At 43.1% G+C, this 11,571-nt stretch overlaps 1 protein-coding gene across 1 annotated transcript; it reads right to left on the reverse strand.

Moving 5' to 3' along the window:
• Window positions 1-1,097: 1,097 nt before the first annotated feature.
• Window positions 1,098-11,308, reverse strand: ALKBH6 (alkB homolog 6). The gene is made up of 7 exons (XM_075608309.1): window positions 11,202-11,308; window positions 10,266-10,326; window positions 7,348-7,416; window positions 4,776-4,836; window positions 4,259-4,410; window positions 4,070-4,186; window positions 1,098-1,758 (listed from the first exon to the last, which is right to left on the reverse strand). Exons 2-7 carry the CDS (start codon window positions 10,314-10,316, stop codon window positions 1,492-1,494), a joined length of 717 nt encoding a protein of 238 aa, XP_075464424.1. The 5' UTR covers window positions 10,317-10,326; window positions 11,202-11,308; the 3' UTR covers window positions 1,098-1,491.
• Between the last annotated feature and the right edge of the window lie 263 nt (window positions 11,309-11,571).

Genomic DNA, 11,571 nt, shown 5'->3' on the forward strand with positions numbered 1-11,571 from the left:
TGCACGTGGAGCTACTTGGGACTTGAACCAGTGACCCTGCAGCACGTGAAGCCTCCCTCATAACAAGTTGCACCTCAGATTTACTCAGTTCAAATTATTTATTTTTTGTACATACTGCATTTTCTTTCATGTCCCCCCCCCCCGCCCCCAATTAATCTCTTTGCTGTGAAAAACCTCATTCATTTTCCATCTCAAGAGAATTGCGGAGGCCTCTTGAAAAGATGGTCGCTGTTTGGCCTGAATGTCCCAGCCTTGGAATTGCTGCCATTTTCTAGAACAAAAATAGTGATAGACAGCACTCCAGAGCAATAGTAAATAGCTATGTGCAGGGTGCAACCGGAATAAGGAGGACCCAGGCTCCCCCTAGAACAATAACATAACACAACTATTGTTCCAGCACTCTCTGACTATTGAGCAAAACCGTAAACCAGGGTAAATGCCAAACTGATAATTTAAATGCAATTACACGACAATAATAAACTTGGAGAAATGTCACACAAGCGGGTAATGCGTCAGATGACCCTAACAAATAGTGTGGGAAAAACAGGGACAGGGGGTGCACAAAACCAAAAAAAGGGGAGAACGGAAAAAAAAATCATGGGAAAATAAAAGTTGGGGGGGGGGGAGGGTAGTAGGGGGGCAACGTTTCGGGGAGAAGACCCCTTCCTCATGCCCGTTCCCTCAGGTCCAAATGGATCACAAGGTACTTCCCTGCACCCTGTATCCCCAACCAGCCGAGTAACCCCCAAAAATGTGGGGCTGCCCCACTCAGCAGGAGTAGGATTGAAAGAGAGACGGTTTGATTTTTCATTCTATTTGTTCTCTTGCTGGCTACTGGACTTTTGCTACTGAGCATATTCTCTGGTACATTGATTGTTGTTTGCTACATTGTTTGGGGGTTTCCCCGATTTTTCCCCCCCTTCTCCCCTTTTTTTTGTTTTGTGCACCCCCTGTCCCTGTTTTCCCGACACTATTTGTTAGGGTCATCTGACACATTACCCGCTTGTGTGACATTTCTCCAAGTTTATTATTGTTGTGTACATGCATTAAAATTATCATTCTGGCATTTACCCTGGTTTACGGTTTTGCTTAATAGTCAGAGAGTGCTGCAACATTAGTTGTGTTATGCTGCCGTTTTCTCAATAGTCCCAATGAAGGGTAGTGTGCATAATATTCAGTGCTCTGCACAGTACACACAGCGCACTGCATACAGTACATATACACACTGCTCTGCATATATTACAGATACACAATGTTCTGCATACCGCGTCCATTCACACTGCTTATTTCTCTGCATGCAGATACACACTGCACTGCACATAGCACTAAATTACAATGCTCTGTATATACACACACAAACACAGTGCAGATTTATACAGCACTGCTACACATTAGTATTAGCTTCCTCCTCGAGCCACTGCACTTCTAGGGTGTGTGCAAACCTGGGATGCTCGACTTGTGGCACCTGCAAGGCTGTGTGTGTGTGACCCCTCACTTCCCCCTCCCCAGCAGCAATGAGGTCTTCAGCACTTTGGGGACGTATCGGATGGTGAGTGACACGCGTGTTCCCCTCTGCAGCGTGTCCCCTTCCCTCGCTGTGCAGTGCCCCAGGTTGGCTGTGGTCTGGGTCAGGGTGTCACAGGTGACTGGGCAGATGCCATGCAGGTGACTTGTGAACATGTCCTCGCGCAGCACGAGCAAGCTCCGCGGCTCCAGCAGGAACGACAGGAGGTGTCGCTGGTCCTCCGTCTGAGGGGCCTGAAGCAGAGAACAAGGGGGCATGGTGACACTTCTAGGACACTGCAACACTTCTACTGTGCACAGATAAAGAGCACGACATGAGAGGATGCATAGACAGGGAGCCCGGCATACCTGAGATGCAGAGATGCATAACCTGACACAACTAAGACTGGACAGCTTTTAGTATGAAGAATACAGAGTCTGTTACTTCTAGGACTGGACAGCTTACAGAGACAGAACTACAGAGGCCGTCACCTCAAGGACCAGACCGCTTTCAGAACCAGAAATACAGAGCTTGTCATCTATAGTAGGGGTGCTCAACTCCAGTCCTCAAGCCCCCCCAACAGGTCAGGTTTTCAGGATATTCCTGCTTCAGCACGGGTGAGCCACCTGTGCTGAAGCTCGGATATCCTGAAAACCTGACCAGTTGAGGGTTGGGGGGGAGTGGGGGATTGAGCACTGGAGTTGAGGACCTCTGATCTATAGGACTGGACAGGTTACAGTGTTAGGAGTACTGAGCCTGTGACCTCAGACAGCATGGATTTACTGGGGAGGAGATCATGTCAAACAAACCGAAATGATTTTTCTGAAAGGATGACTTAGATCAGGACGGAGCAGCAGCTTATCTAGATTTTAGATGACTGATAAGTTGCAAGGCTTGGAATTTTCTCTAAGGCTACAGCCCTGCTGCCTGCGCTCCACGCGCGCCTGCGAGGCTGGCGTCGCGTTCAGCCGAGTTCCCCGGTCTGCAGTGAGCTGCAGGGGGAAGACGGGCGGGCGTGACGGGGGAGTGGCCATGACGTCACCCAGCAGGTCCGCCCTCATTGTCTGAACCGCTGGGGGGCGTGGCCTAGCGCTGCGTCGTTAGGTCTGAACTCAATTTTCATGTATCCCTGAAAAACTGTCGGCTCAGCGCGGCGGCCGCCCCTCGCAGCGGGCCCGGCCCCGTTGAAGGGCGGCTCTTGTCCGTCATAGCGAGCGCTGCAGCAGCCAGCGGGGACCAAGCCTAAGGTGCGTGAATGACATTGATTGGAAGAGGTGATAGAGAGTGGGGGTAAATGGAGTATGGAAGAAGAAAGGTGACCAGTGGGGTAGTTCAGGGATCTGTAATAGGACCGCTGCTCTTTAATAGCGACGTTAGAACTGGTCTGGAAGGGAAAGTCTGTCTTTTTGCAGATGACACAAAGATCTGCAACAAGGCTGACACTCCAAGAGGGTACATTTGTTTTAAGCATATTAGAGGAATGGTCGAGTATGGCAACTACAATTTAAAGCCAAAAAGTGCAAAATCATACAATTGGGACACAAAACTTCTAAGGCATATTACAGAATTGATGGCACTATTATGTCAACTACTACACAAGAAAGGGACATGGGAGTCATTAGTTCAGCTGACTTAAAAAAAGTAGCCAAGCAATACAACATGGCAATGAGAAAGCCAGCAGGATATTAGGTTGTACAGTATATGGAGAGGTATTAACAGCAGGAGGCAGTGAAGCCACTATATAGATCGGTGTTGCTCAACTCCAGTCCTAAAGCCCCCAAGAGGTCAGGTTTTCAGGATATCACAGCTTCAGCAAAGGTGGCTCAATCAGTCCCTGCTTCAGCAAGGTGGCTCAATCAGATTGAAGCTGGGATATCCTGAAAACCTGACCTGTTGGGGGACTTGAGGACTAGAGTTGAGCACCTCTGATATAGATCATAGGTAAAACCTCACCTATTATATAGTACTGTGATCTGTTCCGTTCTGGAGACCATATCTCCACAAAGACATACACAAATTAGAGAAGGGCTACCAAAATAGTGCATGGTATACACCATAAAATGGATCAGGAAAAACTAAAGGACCTTAATATGTACAGCTTGTCGGAGAAAATGGAGAGGGGGATGGGCTAGAAACTTATAAAGGGTTCCAACAAAGGACAGGGCGGAAGCATATTTCAAAGAAACCCTAGAACAAGAGGCCATGGCTGAAAATGTAAGGAAGTATTTTTTCATGAAAAGTGTGGTGGAGTCATGGAATATTCTCCCAGCAGAGCTGGTAGAGGCTAATACGGTAAGGGAATTCAAGAATGCTCCCACTAGACAGGGGGTTATCCTACACATAAAAGAAAACCAGGGATTATTGAAAGTCTGGGATTTTACAGCAGATAGGAAAATTGGCAGACTAGGTGGTCCAAGTGGTTCTTATTTGTCATCAAATTCAGTTTTTTTTTGTTTCTCTAGGACTGGACAGCTTTAGTATCAAGAATATAGAGCATGACACCCCTAGGACTGGGAGTTCTGAATTACACACTGTCACATTTAACATGTGCCGCATCCTCTTTACCTGCTCCAGGTCCCCCGGCTGCCCTCTGCTGACCGGTAGATAGAAGTCCAGCAGAGTGTGAGACCCAAGGCTGATGGTGGTGACTGTGGGATAGTACAAGGGACCATCCTCATGTGGCTGGAAGAAAGAAGGCCCAAAGTAAGGAGCTGCATTTGGAACCCCCAGTAAACCACGCGTGGTCTGACTCACCATGATCCCCTCACCCGCGTGGTACTCATTCACCAGCACGTGGTTGGCAGCTTTGCCCCCAAATACTCCCAAGGAGGAAATCTTCTCCGAGTACGTTTGAAGCCAGGCTGGGAGCTTCTCCTGCACCATGCCACGGGGATGAGGGAAACCCCCTGTATAAAAGGGAAAGGAGAGGGGGAGAGACACAGAGAGAGAAACAGAGTGAGGGAAGTGAAGTGGGTGACAGAGAGAGACACACATACAAAGAGAGATAGAGAAATGAGAGATGGTGAAAGGGGGAGGGAGTTATTGCACGAAAGCAACAAAGAAAGATCACGAAGGAGAAAAAGAAATAGGAGAGAAAAAGAGAGTACAAGAGTAGATAAAGGGGAAAAAAGGATATATATAGATAAATAGATAGATATACACACACAGAAAAAGTGAGAGAAACAGATGAAGAGAGGAATCATTAGGATGAAAGAAGTGAGAACAGTAAATCCTGCGAGGGGGGAATTCATCAAAAGTCAAAACTATTCACCCCAATTTTGTAACTTTCTTCCGGAAAGTTGTGTCCACTTTGGCTTGGGAGCATTATAGACCTAAGGGACAGAAAGACAGGGAGCGGTAGGGTGTCATGATCTACGATATTTCGCGATAACAGAATCTCTCGCTGTGCTGACATGGGAGATTGCTCATTATCGTGATATTTCGGGATACCAGTGCAATGACAGCAGTTTTTAAGCTGCCGCTGTGCTGTTTCTCTGCCTCTCTCCCCTCTCCCTACTTCTGAACGCTGAGACTCAGAGGGACCCTAAAAGCTTTCCCCTCTCCCCTGGGACCCTTAACCCCTTCCTCTTTCCCCTGGGACCCATAACTCTTTCTTCACTCCCTCCCCCGCCCCCCCCCCCCCATTCCTGGGATACGTAACCCCTCTCCGGGGCACTTAACCCCATCCCCACCCTCCCCTTGGGACTTTTGACCTCTTCTCTCCCCCCTGGGGCACTTAACCCATCCTCAATCTCCACTGGGACCCTTAACCCCCCCCTCCTTCAATGCCTGTAATTCACCCTTTCTCATCTATACTGCTTCCATCACTCTCACCTTTTATGCATATGTGAAAAATGTATTAAAAACAGATTTTTTGACAATTCTTTTGATTGCCGAAAAATCTGTTTAATGTACAATTTTAATCTAAAGGGAATGAGACCGCTCATCCTTTAATAATGTAATCAAGTAGAAATGGCAGGTGCTTAAGGGACAAATAGTCATATAGTTTCAGATAAGATCCAGGAGGGATCAAAAAAGAATCCCCAAAATAAGCACTCAATGCCAGGAACAATGTAGTTAGATAACAATGATCCAACAGGGTCAAAATGCCTGTATAGGGTATGTATAGGGATTAAATAACCCTTTAAATCTCACCAAGTCCAAAAGAAAAATAATACATTTTTATTAGTTATTACTTGTTAAAAACATAAACATTTCAATCATACTATTAAAAATACCTCTATCTAGAGGTGGTAAATGCGGTCAGTATTTCAGGAGTATATCTATATTAGTATCACTCTTATTGACTCACATGCATCCCAATCGGTGATCACAATTATAAACCGAATAATTATGTAAGGTGATCCTGTGAACTCTGGAGTCTGAGTACCAGACTATACACACATGTGTGGGTTAAGTGCAGTGTTGTTCAAGATAAATATTTCTCAAATTCAAGAGGTGTAACAGTGCTACTGATTTATATCCACACATATATACACACAATAATCGTCTGTGTCACTCAGTTAATAAACAGGCTGCATTAGGATCGTGTCTGTGTTGGGTGTCATACACCTCCGACCAGACTTGGTATAGTATACAGACAAGCAGTCACATTACGTATTTATCCAAGACTTGTATCACAGTCCTATAGCACACAGTGTATTTATATATCGTTAACCATATGACGTGGGTCTATGGTAGCCACAATGGCCCTGTCAGCCATTGAGGCTACCATAGACCCACGTCATATGTTAACGATATATAAATACACTCTGTGCTATAGGACTGTGATACAAGTCTTGGATAAACACCTAATGTGACTGCTTGTCTGTATACTATACCAAGTTTGGTCGGAGGTGTATGACACCCAACACAGACACGATCCTAATGCAGCCTGTTTATTAACTGAGTGACACAGACGATTATTGTGTGTATATATGTGTGGATATAAATCAGTAGCACTGTTACACCTCTTGAATTTGAGAAATATTTATCTTGAACAACACTGCACTTAACCCACACATGTGTGTATAGTCTGGTACTCAGACTCCAGAGTTCACAGGATCACCTTACATAATTATTCGGTTTATAATTGTGATCACCGATTGGGATGCATGTGAGTCAATAAGAGTGATACTAATATAGATATACTCCTGAAATACTGACCGCATTTACCACCTCTAGATAGAGGTATTTTTAATAGTATGATTGAAATGTTTATGTTTTTAACAAGTAATAACTAATAAAAATTTATTATTTTTCTTTTGGACTTGGTGAGACTTAAAGGGGTATTTAATTCCTATACATACCCTATACAGGCATTTTGACCCTGTTGGATCATTGTTATCTAACTACATTGTTCCTGGCATTGAGTGCTTATTTTGGGGATTCTTTTTTGATCCCTCTTGGATCTTATCTGAAACTAATGTACAATTTTAAAATTTTATAAGTGAAAACTGTTATTAATTGGAGGGTTTATCTCTGAGTGAGAGTGATGGGATGAGGGGGGATTTTAGAGTGATGGGAGCAGTGTAGGTGAGAAAATTTGAAGTGCAGACATGGAAAGGGTCTGGGAATTAATGTCTTTGTTCTAGTAAATCTAAAGAAAATGTATTTATTTTGAGAACACATTTTATTTAGATTTACTCGAACATTTTCTGACTTTTATTTTAATAAATGAATCGCAATATATATCGTTTTTGCGATACATTTCTTAATATCGTTATCGTGGTGAGAATTTTTATATCGTCCAACCCATGGGAGCGGGTGAGCAGGGTGTCCTGCATTTACCATCTCTCTTTGCCCCTCTCTCCCCGGTGTCTCCCCCCACTCTGACATCATACCTGACGCAAGAGATACTCCTCTTCCGACTCAGTGATGTAGTCTGGGATGTAATATGCAGCGCGAGGAGCCTGGAAGTGGAGAGAGTGTTTGAAAACATTGTGGGATCATTTTTGTGCTGCAGTTTTTCAGCCAGGAAACATAAAAAGAAAAGGGGAAGGGAAAACACAAAATGGATGTGCCCCCAAAAGAATTCACTTAAATGCACACCACCCAAGTGTAAAAATTAACTTTTAATAAATACATAAAACATATATTACCAAAGTAACGTGTGATGTGAATTAAAAATGTATTAAATCATAGCTATCAAGCAACCGTGTCGTTAGTTATTCTTACTATCCCAGTACCAATTGATATGATGGGATGTTAAAGACAGGGACTGCTATGAGTAGGGTATTAACCCCTCTGGGGCAACGATGAGACCAAATGTAGAGTTGTATATAAATATATTCAGGTAGGTGGCCACAGGATTGAATATCCTATTACTGCTAAATATAGCTCCCCTGCATATTTACATAGAGATAATAACGCTGGTATGTGATGGTATAATAGCTGTATTATAGAGCTTCCAAATACAGCAGTGTTGGCTTGAATACACAGCAGTGTGATATGAAGACGCCTCACATAAGGTGCAGGGATAGCAGGCACGCTGACCATGAATTGATTAATGAATAGTTAACTCATATGGTCTTCACAGTTACACCCAGGATACTGCAAACACTACATTAAAAACAGCTCCAAGTAGGAGACTGACAACATTGCGCGTCCAACGCGCGTTTCCCTCCAGCAAAGGAGCTTCTTCAGGGACAAGTATTACTGGGGGAATGAGGTCTAGACCCTTTTATACCCTTACAGCACCCTAATTACAAAATCAATGAATAACAGCTGTTGCACATGCGCACTGAGGTCCCCTCCAAACTGACTCAATAAACTACTCACAAGTTCATAAATACAGTTTTATTTGTAAACCGCAGTGTTGTGCCTTCATTTTATCATATTCTCATTGTTTTCTGTTAATTTTTAGAGCTTGTAGAGACTTAAAACATCCGCGCCGAATAAAGTATCTAATGCGCATGCGCGGGGACTTTAAACCAGTTCTGGGAGTCCATACATACATACTGCGCATGCGCGGGACCTTAGAAACAATTCAGGTCGATTGCGTTCACTGCGCATGCGTGGGGACTTAGAAAATATTCCAGTTGTTTCCCATGCTTATAACGCATGTGCGGAAACTTGGGGATAGCTTGAAATGATCTAGATGTAGACTGCGCATGCGCGGGGACTTAGGAGTAATTCCATTATTGCCTGTATTCATTGCGCATGCGCGAGAACTTAAAGATTGACTTATCCAGTCCCATGCACATTGCACAAGCGCTGGGACTTGGGATTCTGCCCATTATTGTCGCGCATGCGTCTGGACTTATAAAAGATACAATTTTAAGTCCGTTTCTATCGCGCATGCGTGGCAACATAGAAATCGCCACACTTGCCATCCATTGGTACAGCGCATGCGTAGGGACTTAGAAATATTTCCATTACGATCTATATGATTACCTCACTTATGAATATAAACACTTCATTCAATTAGTATGGTCCTGTGATCACTCCCCACTCTTTGTTGTTTCGTCAAGGAAACATAATAATTTTAAGAAGACCCACTGAAGCTTTCAATGCCTCATAAGAAGTGGAGTGATTACACCTATTGTTATTGAACATACATTGTGGTTGGTTTAGAGTTTCAGACTCGTTACATAGGCCTGCAAATTTAGGCTCAGAAGCTGAAAAAGATGATACAGATCCCGGAATACACAATGCATTCTGCTAGTTGTATGGGCTTGTGCATGATGTAGAAAGGAATACTGCAATGATTTCAATGATGCCGTGGTCAGGATTGAGTTATAAAGTTATAAAGTGTCAGCGCTGCAATACGTTGCTGGATCTCAAGTGTTTCACACCAAAGTGTGTGATTGGTATAGGAAAGGGGTGTAAAAGCAGCTGGGACAAAACTATACTTTGTGGGAAATGCAACATTAAAAAAATAAAATAAAAGCAAATATTCATCTAATGGTGTTAACACATAAAGGGACTGAATCACAGTGTTAGATAAATGATGGCGAACTATGATACATATCCCGATTTTGTGAACTCCCCAACTAAATCGGTTCACTAATCTCCTGACACATTCAGCACTGCGATTTGGTTAATTTACTAGAAACCCCTCACCACCTCCATCTTCTAAATAACTGCCCAGCGCTAATCCCTACAGTACCACACCCACGTGGTTATTTCTGACTCCATCCGTGACTTCAACTGCTCAACCGAAGAGGAAACATTCATGTACTAATGATCATCATAGAACAACATCATTGTATGCTAAGAGATAACAGCAAAATGCAGGGTTGCAGATCTGTCTGAGACCTCAATGTGCTCACAGGTGGTATTTTTATTTGCTGTACAATGCACTAATGTGGAACACTCATGTTGGTACAGGAATACCAAGAAAATAAGGGAAGAAGGGAATGCAATAGAATGATACATTGGGAGAAAACAGGTCCTGCCCTGAAAAGCTTACAATCTAAGTCAGGGGTGCGCAAACGATGACGCGTCGCCAGAAGCCGCCAGAGACCAGGTAAGATAACTTACAGAGGCCACACGCGCGCTCCCCAGCATTTCATTTAAATGCGTTGGGGAAGAGTGCGAGGCCTCTGTAAGCGCAGTGCCCCCGAGAAAATTTTGCGCCCCCCCCCATCTAAGTGACTGTAGGGAGATTTACAAAGTAGTATAATAATTCTGCTTGTTGATCACTAAACTGCACCTTTTGTACCCTTTTTGTCAGCCCTCACTTGCCCCTCCAGAGGTAATTGTTCCTTTGTTTCCCTGTTAATCACATGAACAGTCTGCAAACCAGAACGCTCTGTACCTGCTGCACAAGGAAAGGCTCCAAGTCAGGGACACTGTCACAGGTCTCCATTTCCCCCCACCTAAGAAGAAACACAATCCTTTCACTTATTGGGTCTTATGAGCTGAGAGGTGACACACATTCCCATAGTACAAATGACAGTTGTCACACAAAACATTCTGGGACATGTGATCCTGATCCCTGCCATAAAGAAGTGATAAACATACATTCATTTTATTCTCCATGTCTGGACATGTAATTTGTGTATATTAAGGCTATGATGAGCATGTACCCACACCATTGGTATACACTCCCACTCCACACATACATTATGTAAGGCGCTGTATAAATTTATATTCACATACATACATACATACATACATACATACATACATACATACATACATCACTAACATTCAGGGACTATTTAACACCTCAAGTCATAAATTGCATAGGGGGGAGGGATAGGTTTCAGTTACATTTAACATTCCAAGACGCACTGTTTGTAAGTTAAACCTTTATTGCTTTATTCATTGTAACACCGCTGGAAGAAGAGATCAGTGGATCTCGAAAGCTTGCACACATAAAAGCATTTTGTTAGCCACAGAATGGTATTGTCTATTCATTTTTATATATATATATATATATATATATATATATATATATATATATATATATAAAATATATTTATATATATATAAATATATTTATATATATATATATAAAATCACCACATATATATATAGATATATATATATATCTATATATATATAAACTTGTGCTCCTCCCTTGTGATGTATGCTGCTGGTAAAAGGATTTATGGCAAACAAAGAATATACACACAATGCATTCTGGGACAAGCAATCTGTTTACATGGTGGTACATGGTCAATATACATGCAATGCATTCAGGGCCATGTAGCCTTAAAGAAAAGTGCAATTAATTGTGGGATATTACCTCTCCCAGAGTCCTTTGCAGTAGTAGCTGTCTACTCTGCTCTCTCACGTGGTCCTGCACAGGACTCCTCTCACTTCCTGGTTCTGAGTTAAGATGAGTGACTGCAAACCTAACCAATCAGCGAAAGGGAAAAATCAACTCCATCGCTGCACCAATCAGAAGACACGAAGGACTCTGCTGCCCTGAGACTAGATGGCCGGTTACGATGCGCAGGAGTTATAATAGAGGTGAATTAGAGACAGTGAGGTCACACAGAAAGACAGAAAAAGGTGTATGAGTTAGGAGTCCTAAGTGAAAAGCAGGATGGAAGACAAAGTAATAAAGATATACTCCATTTTCATAAGGTTTATGATAGATTTATTCAGAAAGA

This window comes from Ascaphus truei, chromosome 7 (genome assembly GCF_040206685.1).
Source record: "Ascaphus truei isolate aAscTru1 chromosome 7, aAscTru1.hap1, whole genome shotgun sequence".
Lineage (NCBI taxonomy): Eukaryota > Metazoa > Chordata > Amphibia > Anura > Ascaphidae > Ascaphus > Ascaphus truei.

Excerpts from the sequence above, each read along its gene's own strand:
- ALKBH6 (XM_075608309.1), bottom strand. The coding sequence starts at position 10,316 with ATGGAGACCTGTGACAGTGTCCCTGACTTGGAGCCTTTCCTTGTGCAG. Across the intron at positions 4,837-7,347 it reads AGGAGTATCTCTTGCGTCAG|GTCTATAATGCTCCCAAGCC; the intron begins GTATGATGTCAG and ends TCTGTCCCTTAG. Across the intron at positions 1,759-4,069 it reads AGCCGGGGGACCTGGAGCAG|GCCCCTCAGACGGAGGACCA; the intron begins GTAAAGAGGATG and ends TCTCTGCTTCAG.